At 40.1% G+C, this 17,215-nt stretch overlaps 3 protein-coding genes across 11 annotated transcripts in view; 1 reads left to right on the top strand and 2 right to left on the bottom strand.

Annotated features, from left to right (window-relative positions):
* The window catches only part of LOC110983459 (TPR and ankyrin repeat-containing protein 1-like), a 90,847-nt gene extending 80,116 nt beyond the window's left edge, over nt 1-10,731 (bottom strand). For 2 of the 7 annotated variants that reach the window (XM_087134918.1, XM_087134919.1), the window contains exon 1: nt 4,966-5,224. Coding sequence is in view for 1 of the 7 variants with exons in the window: in XM_087134913.1 (XP_086991039.1) it covers nt 4,385-4,463 (79 nt within the window). In the remaining 6 variants the exon portion in view is untranslated. Of the gene's footprint in view, nt 1-1,085; nt 4,240-4,384; nt 4,700-4,965; nt 5,225-10,657 lie in introns of those variants that run through there. The other 5 variants (XM_087134915.1, XM_087134913.1, XM_087134914.1 and 2 more) reach the window with 4 other exon arrangements.
* mrps35 (mitochondrial ribosomal protein S35) lies at nt 4,756-13,145 on the top strand. The gene is made up of 9 exons (XM_022242705.2): nt 4,756-4,943; nt 6,983-7,053; nt 7,768-7,935; nt 8,224-8,284; nt 8,533-8,672; nt 10,352-10,461; nt 10,682-10,751; nt 11,795-11,908; nt 12,269-13,145. Exons 1-9 carry the CDS (start codon nt 4,769-4,771, stop codon nt 12,446-12,448), a joined length of 1,089 nt encoding a protein of 362 aa, XP_022098397.2. The 5' UTR covers nt 4,756-4,768; the 3' UTR covers nt 12,449-13,145.
* Nucleotides 12,851-17,215, bottom strand: part of LOC110983457 (TPR and ankyrin repeat-containing protein 1-like) — a 59,587-nt gene continuing 55,222 nt past the window's right edge. For 2 of the 3 annotated variants that reach the window (XM_022242727.2, XM_087134911.1), the window contains exon 38: nt 12,851-17,049. In XM_022242727.2, the coding sequence (XP_022098419.2) occupies nt 16,883-17,049 (167 nt within the window). In that variant the 3' untranslated portion in view covers nt 12,851-16,882. The remainder of the gene's footprint in view (nt 17,050-17,215) is intronic. The other variant, XR_015424862.1, reaches the window with a different exon arrangement.

Raw genomic sequence — 17,215 nt, 5'->3', positions numbered from 1 at the left:
AGAACTTCAATGCTCAGGCTATAGCCATGCCATAAGTTTTCATTTACCAGAAAATCCAAGTTCAGCCGCCTGATATCATGTTTATACATGTAGAGCTGGGTGATACCAGGACTTTGAGCATCTCTCTTTATCAGACTGTGGGTTTTCATTGTTATTAAAGTGCCAAACCACAGTGAGCAGTGAACAATTACTATCCCTTGACTGATCACTGTGTTGGTTATGCCTACATTTTTTCCCCACACACTCCAACCTTTATAAAGTTAAACACTCATGTTGAATTTAATTCTGTGAAGTTTTAAAACCACATTTTCCAGTCATAACTGCTCAAACTGGTGCACAATCAAATATTTGATCAATTATCAAATATTGTTTTTCAAATTTGAATGTTCTGAAGCAAAATGTATCAAAAAAGAAGGGACAAAGTTATTTTTTAAATATAAAATTGCATTCTAAAGGCTTGATTAAGGATGATTCCTGACCTTTATAAGGAATATACCTAACAGAAAATAAACAATCCATCCTAGAAAATGGAAATAGATTTTTTAAAAGTCATCTGTAATGATTCTATATTGATGTAAACTTTATTGAAATGAATTAAGATAAAATCTTCCTAACGATATTTCTACTAGAAATCTAATGACCGGAGGGCAGGCATGTACATGTATGAGCTATGGAGACCCTAACAAGAGATCAGACAAAGACCATTGGATTTTTCAGTTAGACTCTGCTGCAACGTGCACCATGGAGCTAGCAGACTACAAGTAGCTCAGTGACATGCTGCTGGTGCCATCAACGCTGAAACTGTTTATCATACACTCCATTGGAGCTGCCAGCTTGAGATGCCAAATCAATGGGTCACCACTTCAAAAATCCACTTTGAGATTGTGTAAGATGCCCATATATCACTTCACATTCCTGCCTCACATTCCTGGGCTACAGCATGAGGTGAAACTAACATATTGCAGAATTGAAAGCAATCAAGAAAATTAAAGTAATGATTAAAAGGAGCCCCCAAATCATTGAGATTTTACACCAGTCACAGACAGATAACAGACCTGTGTTATCTATGTATCACACCAACTCACCCAAGTTGCAAATGAGTGGCGCTTAATTAACCACCATAAGCACCAACCACTCCAATTCCAAAGAGAAGCAGAGTCTGTGGTCAAATTGCCAAAAGACCTGTGACAAAACTCCACAAGACAACAGTGACATTGTGGAAGGCTACTCTTGAGTGGAGGAACACCTCTACACCAGGAATGTCCAGTTCTTCAGTACAGCACCTAATGTCTTGATTGACATGCTCATTCCTGCCTTGCAAGAACAGCCTATACAAACCCTAGGTTGCAGAAGCAGTCACTGAGCAAGTTGTGATCAAGAGACAAAGAGCAACGTGTATAGCTGTATAAAATATGCACTGCCACAAGCTCCCCGAGTTACAGTAGCTGTTGGTCATGTAGCCAGTGCATGCTAAAACTCGACCCAAGACAGGCAGCTCTTCATCCACATCTGGAGTAAGGACGCGGTCGCCACCCCCCAGCTACATGTATATACATGTAGTTGAAGTTGGCCACAAATGCTACAGTACAATCGTGTACACCTCAGAGACAGTTGGGAGAATGCAAAAGAACCTACAACACCAGCCACATGTGTGAGTGCACCTCAGCTCACACCACAACCAGATAAAACTGAGCCAGGCAGCTTCGTCTGCCCCAACAGATAAACCTGTTTATCTCAAAGAAAAACTTGTAAGAAAAAAAATGATGTGTAGCTTTGTTCCATTTGTAGTCAAATCAGCTGTAATCGACACACTCATAATGAAACCTGAACTCCGTCACCTAGCAGTTTACCAAACAACCCCTTCAAAGTGTACTATTGTGTGTGCTTCCCAATGGACCACAAACAGGACCCGTACATGTGTGTCTTTAACTGCTAAAATACGTAGGAATATCACAGTTTCTAGCAAGTGATTTCCCAAGGTCCAACACCTCACTCCCCAAGACTGCACAGGATGTTTTGGACTGATGCATACATGTACCTACATGTAGTGAAACTTCAAACACCAAGTGAAACAAAAAAGTAAGGGGTCTTAAAAGTAAGGATTGCCAATTGTTAGCACATAATTGTCAATCGAATCAAACTCCGCACGCCCTCAATTTCTGTCTTAGAAGTAGCCCCAATTTTAGGTTAGGATACTGACACTTTGTTTCCTCAGCTACATTCTTGGAATGACATGTTTACCTTGATTTGTCTCGTATGATCGCTGATACTTTTACCTGTATCTTGTCAACTTGTCTTGTCAACTTATACATGTGCCTATTTGTTCGCAAGCCAACTCGCAAACCGCTCTTTGCTTCCCAGCTACGATTCCTGAGGCAGCACCTGCTTAGTGCTACAATTTGCTTGTGTTATATCACTGCCAGTTAATTACCATACGGCTCTTAAGAGACTTAAATTGCCTTATCCATGAAAAAACATCCACACTCTAGTTTTCAGAGAATAATGCAATTAATATCAAAATAGATTTTGGAAATATAACAAATACATGCATCATAAACAGTCAAAAACTACAACTGACTTTCAAATTTCATTTCATAACAACATTGTAGGAGTGTTGGTTGTGTACATGTAGGTTGCCATACATGTATGAGCTGGTCATATCAGTTGGTCAGTGTACGAGTTGGTCGGTGTGTGAATTAGTCGGTGTATGAGTTAGCTGTTTACGTGGTGACCAGTATTCGGTGCCAGTCTATTTGTGATAGCATGGATGTTGAGTTTGTGTCACAAAAGAAGACATTTTCTTCTTTCTTTTGTGGAAAGAAGCATTCAACAGCAGCCAAAAATAATTTGCACAGGTTGGGTTAGGCTGCTACGTAGCGGGGAAAGTTACAATATTGTTCGTTGTTTGAGATGTTGCGATGAAAATCATCCTTACTTAACTTGCAATGATTTACATTACCTGTAGCTGAACATGTGTCCAAGAATAGAGAGCATCTGATTATCTTGGCCCAGACAGAGGCTACGGTTCATACAAATGAGGGTCAGTGAAGCTAAGTTTAAGGCATCTGATGTACATGTGCACATGACAGTAGGCTTGCTATGACTTTCATGATGCTAAGATGAATTGTTTACTATTCTGCAACAAGGACTTTTTAAGGATCACTATGCTAAATACAGTCCGAGTAACTGACTCTACGAATCAAATCTTAAAATATGGATATCGTCAGCGAAATTAATTAAAGGTACACATGGGGAACATGTCCCAGAGTTGTAAAGACACCAGTCAATGACTTGACTCCGAGAATCACAATTTTTGGTGACTCAAGTCACTGCGTGCAAATGACTTGACTCAAGTTTTGCATCAGAAGACCCAGCTTGAGTGAAACATAATAAGACATGTATCCCAGAAATAAAAGCAAACTTCTTTGCAATAAAATATTTGCAATGACTTCGAGTGCTATTATATAATGTTCATGTCAGGTTTTTTTATCATCAACAGTAAGATGTGTGACCAAATGTAGAAACCCGGCCAGTTCAATTTCAAAATTAAAAAAATGACTTTCTTTCCTGTTTTTATTAAAGTTTAATATTGTGTTCAAGTATTGACTTGAGATAAATACTTGACTTGACTCAACTCGACTTTTTTGCCTAATGACATGACTCTACATGAGTCTCCACATTACAATTACTTGAGTCATTACATTACAATGTCTGACTCGGTCAACTTGAGTCATAAGTCTACTATGTCCAAATGTTAAAAAAGACAATTCAAGAGTTCCTAGGACTATATTTGAGCTTACAAATGAAAAATGACTTAGAAAGCATAGCAGCATGTTACTTTTAAGCTTGTAAGCAGAAAGTGTGCAGGACAGTTGCCAAAACAGGTGGGATGACTGGGTGTAAATTCGCCACGGTGATAGCACTATAACTTAAATCCTCCACTCTTGGACCGAAAAGGATGATGGGCGACACTTATTGACTAAATCATCCCCACTTTTTTGTGGTGAGAAAAAAACCATTAAGATGAATTGTGAACAATTTATCTAACTTGCCAACAACTAAAATATATTTAATAGCACTCAAACAGGGAGAACAATAAAAAAACGCCATAAATTTGCCATTCTGATGTAAGAGTCTGCAGGAATGTACTACATGCAGCTGATGCACATCTGTATCATGAACATCACCCCCTACAGAGTGTATGGTGTCAGCATCCCCCGGCCCGGTTTTAGAATTTTCATGCCGAGAAAGTCACATACCCCTCCCCCCTCCACACACAGCCCCCCGCACCCCCACTTTCCGGCACAAATTGACGCCACTGGTGGAATGACACTCATTCATGATCGAAAAAGTGATGTACGTCTCTTGCACGTGCACTACATACCAGGCAATCTTGCCCATTTCTGAAATTCGTGCTTCATTCGTTGATAATGAACGTCGTCTTCTCTCCGTGATGCAATCATGCTGCAGCTTCAATGTCATTGTCAGAAGTTAAGACGTGAGCAGCATTTTGTATCAGAGTTGTCAAGTTTCTTTGATAATTTACTTTGGAGAGATGAAATACCGAGACGTCTTTCTCTGATGTTGTTTGATGGAAAAAATATTAAACCTGTTGCAGGACATGCAAGCTGATTTGGTGTTTGCACAAGGAATTGCACATAACATGCCGGGGATTTCCCTCCCTTGGCGCATCCAAAAAGGAAAACCCCGCGCGGCAAAACGTCACGTGTAACTACAAGGGCGCCCTCTATTGTTTAATAAAATAAAAATGGCTGCCACCACTGTTTTCGGCCGGCGGCTGCTACTGGGCCTGAATTTTTCTCAGCGGATTTGCTCAGTTCTAGAGGCTTCTTCGCCTGTGAAAATATCAAGTGATAGGCTGTATAGCCAATATAGCTCCCTTGTATCAACGTCACTACCAGATGTCGATTCTGAAATTGAGAGTAAGTTGCTGTTTTCTCTTACTTCTTAGGCTACCCCCAGAACTGATGTGGGTCCGACGTCCGCCCCGCTCGCAGTGCTCGGGTTACAGCGTGTCATTTATGTTGTTGCAGGGGTTCGTCGTCCGCCGCACTCCCACGAACTTCGGAGACTGGATTCTAGACACAGATAACTTTACGACCCCGTGTTAACAAAAAGGGTCAAGAGGCACACAAAGGTGCCTTTTTAAACGTTAATCAGAAGCCTAGGCTTATTGCTGAGTGATACCGCATGGGTGATTTTGCACAATGGTGTAGAAAGGCATTTTGGGAAGGAAAAGGAGGCAATGTTTGCTCCTTTCTTCTTTCCCATAATGCCTTTCTACCATTGTGCAAAATCACTCAAGTGGTATCAGCAATGTTCATACAGTCATTTTCCCAGTTTGGGATTTTTTCCTAGTTACAGACTGCTTGAAATGAAAAGAAAAGTTGGGACTACCTTTTTGTACTGTTTTCAGATAGGCCTACCACATTTTCAAAATCACAGACAGCAAAATCAGCACGGTTGAGCCAAGAGCATAACTTCCCCAAGTTGGCCAAAGCTTTGAAAAATGACTTTGCTCTTATGTTATTGTTTCAGTGTGGATAATATTGACATTTTTAGACCTATTTAGTCCCTTAGTCTTGTCTTTGGAGAGAAGGGCATGATGAAACGCCCTGGGCATACATATAGACACGAGAGACATTTCTCTGGAAGAATTCCTTTTTAGACGTCACAGTTTTGGGGTTTCAGTCAGACACACCACCAAATTGAATGTTTTTAATTGGGAGCCTGTTAATATTCGGGTGATTTTAGCAAAGAAGGTTCAGTCAAGGAAGAAACAAGGGGAACAGGTTTAATAATTTGACAAATTTGATCGGCCTAGTACAGTATTGATGACACTTGGAAATCATGATCTGAATTGGATTTCTTTCCCAATTTTCAGAAGTAGATTTTGGATTTGAAATCTGCCTTCTTCCTACATTGCCTCCCATTATTGGTGCCTTCATCCAAAGACAGTTCGCACCCAGGAACGGTACTATATAATGACATTCATTGATGATAATTCCCACTGATGATAACATCCCACTTGTAACTTGATTTGAGCTGTGCTTTAAAAATTTAGGGTACAGATCACCAGCAGAATGTGTATTTGGGGACCCCTCATTTTTTTCATTTTAATCTTATAAAACTGGTCAGTCCTCCCCTCAAAAAAACAAAGGCAACACTCACTTTATTGCACTGACCCTAATTCTTGGAAATTTTGAATTGGAACTTGTGAGAACATGTGACCTTCAAACTGAAAAAAAAGCCATGCAAATTTGACTCCACCATGTGTGATGTGTCAAACACTCGCATTTCTCCTCATAATTTCCCTCAAAACACAAAACTGCCCTCTTTTTCACAATATCAACCCTACAGTTATTTAGGATGTCGTCAAAGTCATCTACGTGTACCGGGTGAATCCCGAAGTTCAAGTGTAGGTCTCCCTTCATCAGTCATTTACAAAAGTTTAGGACCACCTATTCACATTGCATTAACCTGAAGAAAAGCCAAGCTTAAACCAATCAATCATGGCAACTGATGTTTATTTTCAGTGTGTAACCTTCGTATCTTGGTTAAACAGCTATTTGACGACATTTCTATGATTTGAAATGTTAACAGTCTAATATTTTGTGTGCCCACCTTTATTTCTGATTACTTAATTAATACACTGACTTTTTTTACCCATGCTGCCTTACAGACAAAATGTCATAGAAGACCTGCCTTTGCAAAAAAAATAATTCAAATGGTATACATGTACTTGTATATTTAGCAATACACTGATGTTATGCACCACTGTAAAAATATATTAAGTAATCAGTCAATGCGACAATGTAATGCATGCCCAGTGACAGAAATACCAATAAAATCCCAGGTGGTCTTAAACTTTCCCTAATGACTGTATTATAGGAACGGGGTCCCTAATCCCAAATTACCAGGCGACCTCATCGCATATTGCACTCACATCCTTCGTTCTCAGGGGTATCCCGGCATTCTTTACGAGGCAAAGCCATGCGAGCCATGCAGGAAAAGCTCAGACGGCGAGAACCAGTGAGTATGATCCTTTTTTTACAGGGAAGAATTCTTGAGGATTCATTGGAACATTCCTTTGGCAGAAAAGTGTAAAGGCAGTTTAAGAGCAAATAATGTGAGCCTTTGTACAGTGTTTGAAGAAACCTTTTGCCAGATTTGGAGCTTTTCTTTTTGCACAGAAATGGGTGTCAGAATTTGTGAGAGTTTTGCCATCCGAATCCAAATGACATCCAGAAAACAAGATGTTTCAAACATGAATAACTTTTTGAGCTCACTGTCAGCCAAAGACTGTCAGGTCACTCTCCTTTTCAGAATGAAATCCCTGCAACAGAACAGGTGTCCATGAAGTCAGGTGCTTGTGCAACATGTCCAGTGCTGAGATATTGTAACCCCCCCCCCCACCGGCCCACAAAAAAGTTACCACTTACCTCAGAGAATTCAGAATAAAGAAAGACCAGGACTGGAGTACTCCCCTTAAGTAGACTGGAAAAAATTCTGATAATTCCAACAGCTAGTGACTGAACTCTTGATTACTGTGTAAACTTCACGTATATTTCTACAATTATACAAATTTTAGTAGAATTGTAGGACTTTATTTGACTTGTGAAGTTTATCAAAGGGAGAGCTATTTTTCGTGTTGTACAGTTGTAACATTTAAAATGAACAAACTCATATTCATTTTGTTTTGTTCACTGGAATATTTCTCCTTCCCTCAAAATAAAAACAAATCAGTTACCACCACCGAGAGAGCTCAGAATGAAGGAGGACCAGGATTGGAGTAACGTCTATCCCACAGCTGCCCCCTTTAAATGGTCAGCTGTGCCCCTGCCCATTAGAATGGGTTACCCAGTCAGGAGAGGAATCCCACCCCACAAGTATGGAAATGCCGAACTTCTCAAGGTCAGTCAGACAAACCTATTTTCCAGCCTCAATGCACCTCATCAGATTTTTTTTCTGGCCTGCTTGTTTCATTGCAACAACAACCAACACAACTGAAATAAGAGTACCTCTGAATGCAACACAGTGCAACCATGGATTACGCTGCGCAGTGCAATGTACATGTAGTGGATGGTGTTGCTGGTGAATGCTGTGGCTTGTGTGATGAAGGGACGCGAATCACTCAAACTTTATTGTCCAAACAGTACAGTCTGGCGACGTATTCAAACCACTATGCTTTATGATTTGCAGATCCCAAATTTTCTTCACTTGACTCCGCCTGCAATCAAGAAACACTGTGCAGCATTAAAAGGTAAATTTCATTTGATGGTCTGTGTAAATAAAACTACAATTGAGCATGTTTTTAGAGGGGGAGGAAGTTTTTAAGCCAAAGGCATACAGAAGTGGGAATGTTCTTTAAGACTGTCTATGCCTAATAATATTTAATTTTCTTTCTGTTTTTTTTAGACATTTAGGAATGAGAGTTGGCCACATGCTAGCATGCTGGTATTTTGAATTAACATCTGTGGACCAAAAATCTTTGGGTTTTTTTTCTTTTAGAGTTCTGCACTGAGTGGCCAGAGGGATTGGAAACCGATGAGGATTGTGAGAGACACTTCCCTTTAGAGGTGGAAACATCCGACTATTTATTCAGCGGTCCATCCCTTAGACATCCGGATGCCAGAATCATCACAGTCAAGGCATGCTCAGCCACTTAGCTCCAACTTCACTCAGACTGATATAAGAGGCCGGTGCACTGATGACGTCACTCTTTGTTTAGACATGCACTATTGGAGTCAGGAGGGGACGACCAAATCGAAGCTTCATTGGAAAGCCTATCTATAAACGTCCAAGTCAGGCAGGGCAAAAATCCAAAATTAATTTACATTTCCCCGGCGCTAATCCATCTTTGAAATAGTTGTTCGCAGTACCCGCTGCTACATCTGATTTGAATCAGCCAGCCGATACCGGCGAGCTCGGTGATCGAGTTGTTAAGACGTCTGCACTAGTAAGCAGGAGGTTGTGGGTTGGAGTCCCACCCAAGTACACTTGTGGGTTTTTCACAAGCCTTCGGGGGCATACACCGAGTATACAGTGTTAAAATACACGTCGGGCTGGGCAAAAATCCAAAATAAAACAGAATGTTGACGTCATCAGAACAGAGGCCTCCTGTATTTTGGCCATTTCAACTTCAGTTCAAACAGCCTGTCAAAACGTGATTTTTCTCTGAGCTAGGCCCCACACTCATGTCAACTTATCCTGGAAGTTGTCTTGGAAAGTCACAAAAAAAATCAGATAGGACTGAAGGTTAGTTTAGGGATAGGGTTGTAGCTGGGATTAGATTTAGGCACATGTACAGAATTAAGAGTAATGCAGTTGTGAGCATTTATGTTTGCCTGACATTTCAATGGGAAAATACCAGAGTTCTACTACATGTGACACACTTGCTATAAATCCACAACCTGACGCACTTCAACAACAGTCATAGGCAAAGTCCATGATGATGTCATGCATAGTCTCTACATAGTAGGCAACCTTAAAAGCTTTATGACAGCTAACTATATGAGAAGAACACAGAACCAATACCTAGCGCTGGATTGGAACAAATGACAACTGTACATAGCATAATTAGCAACCACCATATCATTGGACAAAAGTATCCTCGGTTAGTTTATGTGAAACTGAGCCTGCAAAGTTTACTACCTACGACATACGGTTTTTAATCAAACACTTGCCAACTGCAGTGGTAGCCGATCTTTGGGAAACCATGTTGGAAAGAATTCCATATGTGACCCACTCTGTGAAAATGAGTAATTTTGCACAGTGGAAATCAATGGGAACCCAAAGTATTTTTCACCATGGAGTATCCACTTTGATCAGGATGCCAAACTGAGTGATGCTTCGAAACAAAAAATCAATTTGCTCTTTCCAATACAAATATAAACTCAAAAAGTGGCTCCAGCAATTTAAGACTCATTTTCACAGAATGGGTAACATATATGGACGCCAGTAGTAAGAAAGCAAAAACACTTCAAGAAAAGTTCAATTCAGGAGGCAACATGCGAGGTCATTTACTTACAAAACACTTAGAATTGTTCAGACCAGTCTCAAAGACTTAATGCATGGGTGTCAAGTGGCGTCCGCGTATGGAACTCTTTCCCCCATGTGGTCAGGAGGTACTTCAAGGCATTTTTTTCAGTCCCTGGGGCCCGGATTCAATGGTATTTTAGGTCTTGGATATGGTCTCAGTTTCAAACTCTCAGCTCTCTGTCATTGTCTCAATCTCAGACATGTGGGTATTGAACGACAAGACTGGGATCCCAGGCCATGGAGTGAAATTTTCCTGCGTTAATAGAATCATTTTCCTTTGGAAAATCAGGTTAAATTAAGAGATCTTCCACTGGACAAGCACGCCCGTTGGAAGCTGATTCAACTGGCCGGGCAGAGGTACAACAAGAAAACGCAAACCCTCACGCTCACCACAGACAGGTAAAGACTTCAACACAGAGCGGATTCCCACCAGTGAAAAGGTTCAAGAAGTCAAGTGTTTGTAAATGGAGATCTGTTTTTTAAACAATCGTCTGTCCTCGAAAGAAAGATCGAAGTACCATTTCTAAAGTGTTGTTTCGAATACAAAAATAGTGACAAAAAATTGGCAACATTTCCTCGGAGGGGAGCAACTTACTCTGTTTTCTTGTCCCTCACATAGGTGTCCAGTTAGGAAACAGAACCGCAACTATGCCATGTATCTACTAACTGTGCTCTTCAACGAAGCTTGGGTAAGAACTGGCAACAGATGGATGGTGTACAGTTCAGCTTGCAGTTGTACGAGTCTGTCAGAATCAAAAGTCCACTTTTTTACTTGTGCTTGAGTCATGCACTTACGCTGTCATGCATTTGGGTAGCAGAATGAAGCTTGCTAAAATGGAGACACCTTCATGTGATATATTCATATTTTCATCAGCGGTAGGGCTGTTGCGGTCATTTTTTGATTTGATTAATTCACCACGTTGCACATTACACGGTAATATTTCTTTGGTTGTTAAAAAAATGCCTTTCAACAACTAAGAATAATTTGTACAGCATCTGAGAGGATCCCTTGTAAGACTGGTATGCAAATTACCAAAGCAGAGGCTGCAGTTGACAAATATGAAAGTAAAAGGAACAGCTTACTTTACAACAGCACATGTGGATAACTGTCCTCTTCAAATCAACAGGTGCCGAGAGCCACGCCCTCCACAACGAATGTACTCTACCCAAACTCAAATGCTGGACTAAGCCTGAAATTCCAGGCACCCTTGCTTTTAAACTGGGCTGGGTCCCAGAGCCAGAATCTTAACAAAGGGCTATGTAAATTTGTGGCATTCCTGGACATAAAAGTCACTGTGTGAGCTGGGTGTAGGTAGAAAGAATGTACATTATTAAGAAAGAAAGCACAGGATGTACAGCAAAACCTCGTCAATAAAAGCACTGTTAATGCAACATTCTGCTTGTAACAAGGAACTTTTTCGGTCCCAATCCTTTCCTTTGTTCGTCATTGTTTTCATTCTTGATAATACATGTACAAGGTTCCTGTTTTAAAGGTTACCTACAAAGCCCAAAGCACCTTCTATTAACAAGATCCAACTGTACATGTACATGCAGCAAAAAGGAATCATGGCTGGCTGGACTAGTTCACGTCACCAGAGGAGGGAAGCCTGCTGGACCATACCATTTGTGACAGGGGCCCCTCTACAAAATTATCCAGCATGTCGTTTTTTGACTGATTAAAAACCTATCCAGGGATTCATATGCATCTCTTGTTCTTGGGGGTGAATTCCAGATAACTGAGCCTTGGGAAGCTGACATCACAGAAGACGATATGGAGGAATATGTCTGGGACATCAGCCCCTCACGCCGTTCCACCATCGCCATGCTAGCAAGGATGAACAACAAGGTAGGCGTGCAGTGGTGCTTGGTTGGAGGAGATTGGCCTATTTGTCAGATACAATCATGCCAAAATCCTGTACCTGGATTTGACTGGCTTAGCGAAATTCTAGATTAAACAGCCCAATGACTCTGGCAGTGTTGAAGTCCTCTTTGAGTGCAACCAATGCATGAAAATATTACATGGTGCAGTGAGAATTGAGCTTGACAAACTGGATTGTACGTTTGGAGTGATAGTGCTTTTGGTCATGAGATGAAGGCCTTGATGGCGATATATGGCATTTACAAGAACAGTCCATTCATACCCACTGCCTGCTTGCCAGCTTCTCGTGATCATTTCAATCATCCCACTTGCCATCCATCATTCCAGGATAACATGGAAGGCGAGGTGAGCCCTGGGGAGGAGTTGGAGTATCTTGGGTCACCGGAGGTCAGCAAGTATCGGGACGCGGTGACGGCACTGCGGAACACCCCAGAAAGCCACCAGTCACTAGAGAGATACAAAGCAGCAGCACTAAGCCTGCTTCAAATGAGTAAGGACGAGTCATGAACACTGGTGCTCTTCCAGTGGATCAGTTGCCGATCGGCGGCTTCAAAGATCTAATTTCTTACTCGTGCAGTTATCCCTTGCAACCTGTTTTCAAGAAACTATAAGGGTATCTCCACATCACGCACTGGGTTTTAGTCTGCAATGCGCACACTTGTAGAAAACATGCGTTCTTTGCTATTGATGGTGAGCTGCGGCATGCACTTCATCAACTGGCGTCATGGGTGATATTGCTAACAGATCAGAAAGTCCATCCATTTCCCAGTTTGAGTAGGTCAACACATCCCCTCATCTTTTTATCCCTTAGTGGAAATTATCATGTTTGCCTTGATTCACCCAGTCTACAGTGCTATTTCTCTTTAGTTTCTTTTCAGTGAATTGATCATTGAAACATTCGAGACAAAGTTGACAATAAACAAAAAAAAATATTTTATTTGGTTAACTGTTGTACTGATATACGTCAAATAATCTGATATTTCCCTCCTAGGCAATCAAATTTTCTTATAAGTTGACATAATGACCAAGTAAGAGTAAATATCTCTACCGAGATGCTTAACTAAACTTGACTTCAAAGTTACCAGGTTTTGGGGATCAGAAAAATTATTTTGGAGATATTGATGAAAAAGCCGTACTTTTTCAAGGCACATTTTGGAATTGCGTCAGTTGTTTGAAGAATATAAAATGTGGAGAAGTTGAATAACAGTTTCTGGGGATGATTTCAATGTCTTGGTCTACATACAACCCCTGTTTGTTTCACATGCACCCGGATCTTGATCAGTGATCCTCCAACGCTGGTTCACACCATCCATTATTAATGCAAAGTTGGTTCCCTAAAACCAAATCCTGCTTAAAGCAGGATTTGGTTTTAGGGAACCAACTTTGCATCACTAATCACGATCTGGATCCACACAAAACAGGTCCTTAAACACTGAGAACCCTGAAAAGCTTGACCTCTGACCCCAAAAGCCTTTGGAATGAAGAAGCGACAGTTTTAAGTTAAAATTAATTAAATTAATAAACAAAAAATCAACCCCATTTTACTCAGAGCTTCCGTCCAAGAGTGGGATAACAACGTCAGAATTCAAACAGATTGGAATGTCTTCACGTAGTGAACTTAATCACTTCAATTGTATTTGATCTTAAAAAGAACTTAATAATCTCACTGTCCATTCACTTCATTTTTTTTACTGGAAAAATTCTGAATCAAGATAAAAAATTCCTCAACAGCAAAAGCCTTCAAAAAGTTTCATTGGACTATGCTTGCACGAGGGTGTGTTAAAAGTCAAGACATATAAACAAAGATATGGCTAAACCGCTACTGAATATAACAGCAACACTGAAACAGTAGGCTTCTTATAAAGTTTCCTATAAATGGATTCATACAAGGTCTTTTCCTCTTCGTGAAACTCTTTTCACATCTTACATTTCCCAAGTGAAACCTCTTTTCAAGCAATTCTAGAATGGGTATAAACAGATCACTAAAGGCAAAACATGGCTTACTGGATCCTGAAAGGTACAGTCCATCATCTGTCATTTGTGCATTATGTTCCTTCAGGCAACAAAATTACTAAAAAAAATCCAACGAATGGTACCTAAGAACAAACCTGACGAAGTTCAGCTGAGTGAATAGTTTATATTCCGAGAAAAATTGTTTTTCAATGATTTCATTTTCAGATTAAAAGTTGGTACATGTTCTCACATCAGGTCGAATGCATCTATGCCATGAATTAACCGAAACTGACACATTATTGTAACTGCGCATTTGTTAAGTCAATGCTTAGGCGTTATTCTGTTGGCAATTTTCCACCAAATGCATCTTTCGACGCATCATTCAAGATGACCTTCTTTCACTCTTTTATTCCAAATGACAGTTCGCTGGAAAAATAATTTCATGGGGTCTAGTCCCTAACCATCTTTAAAAGCATGCTTATTTTGTCATTCCTTTCTAATAACTACAAATGGACTGTACCTATAAAGATCGTTTCACTTTCTACATCAATCATATATCAGAAACCTAGAGATTAAAACTGTTCACGTTCCTAATTAAGTTCCTAATTTTTACTTCCTCTGTGGCTCTTTAAAACAAAAAGTAACAAATCAGTAAACAAACAAAACAAAAAGCAAATCATGTCAAATGACAATAATTCTGCAGTCTTTTAAACAATGGAACAAAGTAAACTTCCAAGTAACTTCTGCCGAATCTCATGTTAAACTCACTAAATAAATATTCTCGTTGTTCAATTAACAAATGCATGTACTGGCAAAGTCAAGATATTTTGATTTTTACACCAGAGCCGACGTTGAACAAAAACTGAGCCGACTTTGGCTGCAGTTTACAATCCAACCAGAATGAATCCTGTTGTGTATATATAGTCGGAGTTGTGATTTGATATTGGCATTTTATGCGCAAGGCAAGATTGAATTTCCAGAAACAAACTGTTCATAGCATGGTCAGGGCTTGTATGGTCCTCAAAAGTCCTGGAATTGTAACATTTTTTTTTCAAATCATAGGTCTTTCAAAGTCTTTGAAAGGATTGTTTTCTTGATTAACGTATTGCAGTAATTCATGTGGAGGAAAGGGTTGCAAAATATGCCACCAACCAGTAAAATTGACTTGATATTTTAGCCGATCACTTGGATGGCGAAACTTTCACTGTTGGTGATGGATATGGACTCTGTAGTAAGCCAACATTCAAACTTTTAATTGAAACAGAGCAAATGATCCAATATCAGACGAGTATACATAAATCTCTCCTAAACCAGCAATGTTTCCTGGATACTGGTTCATAAAATGGAATTGCTGTACCTCTAAAGTCCTCAAAAGCCCCTCAATTTAGAATTGTTTCATGCGTATGAAGTTTGTATGGAAGAATATGTGTCAAGTTCTAGCAACAGAGAAAAAAAGGAACAACTTTCAGGGCAGGACAGGTAAGGCATTTACACTCTTTCCCCTCCAGTAGCCCCAAAACAAACAACAAAACTAGAAATGGACATAATCTCACTTGAAATCAAAAAGGCACATCAGAATAAATTGTATGAAAATGTAGGAATTAGAGCAACTGTGCCGGACAAACAGAAACCGAAGGGGATCCCTCTACTATTAACAGTTTTCTGGAGAGAAAGATACAAACAGGTTGATCAGTATAATCTTCTGGAATATGTCCCTTTCCACCTGTTACAAATGCAAATTCAACAAAAGAGTTAATAATCAACACAATTGGCTAATTTTAAATCTCCTTGACTTCAGGAAAGAAACAGTTCTTTGCAAAAAATGAAAACAAAACAAAACAGCAAGCTCGAAATCAACAAAAGCAACAGAGGAATAACCAACTATGAATATTGGAGATGTGGTAACACAAACACACTGACAAATGAGATTTTTGTGCTCATCTTTCTAAATTATGACGACTTTAAGCACACAGTCCGGCAAATTATGCCACGGACCAAACAATCATTAATGTTTATTTTCATATAAAAAAAGAATGTGATGGAAATAGATTGAGTAAAATACAACCAACAGAAACAAGGCAAAGTTGGACTGAGGAAAAACAAAAACATGATGACTGCTAACAGATTCTTCATCTAACTGAATTCACCTTTGGCAGAACAGAGAGGAATTTAAAATCTTTCCTATCGAACAGCTAACATACACAAAAGCAGGATCTACACATCTAAAAAAGCACAACAGAAATCACTTGCATTGCATGAAAAATGTTGAAGTAGAACAACTCTACCCAACAAATCGTTTTTTGGTAATTTCCCTGGTAACGGATTCACCAACACCCTGCAGTTAAACACAAAAGGATTACTCCAAATAAAGAAACAAGACTGGGTCAACAAGCTACATTGAGGCTAGGCTTCCCCAGTCCAGGAGTTAACAAATTACAGCCAAACCCGGTGTTACGATTTTATTAATTAAACATGGTATAGGATGACGCAAGCTTTATACTCAATTAATTGCAATTGTAAGTATCAATAAGAGTAAAATATGTATGACCTTCGTCAACTTTTTTTAAAAATTAACACGCAGCACACTCAATCAGTTCAAGATAAGTGCTTTTTAACCTCGTTCCCATGGCGTGATCTTGCCTGTAAAAATCTTATGCCCTCTTTTATACTTCCTCCGTTGGCATGTAAAGAAAATTAATTGTAGGAATGAGACACTCAATTATGTACTCGACTGCAAATAAAATCCCCTTGAAGAAGAAACCTTTCTTGACATTTTCATTGTATCAGGGAAATTGGCTGGTTTACTTCCCTCACAGGGTTGCGCATAAAATGCACCGCCTGTTTGCCATCCAATCCCATGGTGCACTGAGAATGTTACAAAGGTTCCTGCAAGTCAGTTCTTCCCCCCCCCACGCAGCCGGGTTTCAGGCAAGGAGTGTGTACCCCATGGAAACGAGGCTGACATTCCACCTGCTCTGAAGTCATCCATCATTTCCTCTTCCCCATTCGTCCGTTCCACCTCCCCTTCTGCTTCTGGCCCCTCCCCTTGTTGCGTCCCCCTTTACGCCGGGTTGGTTGCTCAGCAACCGGGAGGATCTTATCCTCGTCGGCATCTTCTCCCTCCTCAAAGGGCATCTTGTCCGCCTCCTCGGTGTCTGAAAAAAAATGCGAAGGACAAATGTGATGCAGGAACTGCGAAAAAAGACAGAAGCCGTCATGCACAGGTACAGCTACACGAGTCAACCTTTGAACAAATAGTGAAAATAACACTTCTCTTTGCACACACAAAGTCAACTAATAATGTGTTGGTAAATGGAAAAG

This window comes from Acanthaster planci, linkage group LG03 (genome assembly GCF_054643075.1).
Source record: "Acanthaster planci isolate LZ-2023a linkage group LG03, COTS_SCS, whole genome shotgun sequence".
Lineage (NCBI taxonomy): Eukaryota > Metazoa > Echinodermata > Asteroidea > Valvatida > Acanthasteridae > Acanthaster > Acanthaster planci.
Note: the sequence above shows the minus strand (reverse complement) of the source record. Positions and strands in the feature narration are given on the sequence as shown.

Coding starts and splice junctions, on each gene's coding strand:
- mrps35 (XM_022242705.2), top strand. CDS start 4,769: ATGGCTGCCACCACTGTTTTCGGCCGGCGGCTGCTACTGGGCCTGAAT. Junction 8,673..10,351: donor CCAGAATCATCACAGTCAAG/GCATGCTCAGCC, acceptor TTGGAAAATCAG/GTTAAATTAAGAGATCTTCC. Junction 10,752..11,794: donor TGCTCTTCAACGAAGCTTGG/GTAAGAACTGGC, acceptor GGTGAATTCCAG/ATAACTGAGCCTTGGGAAGC.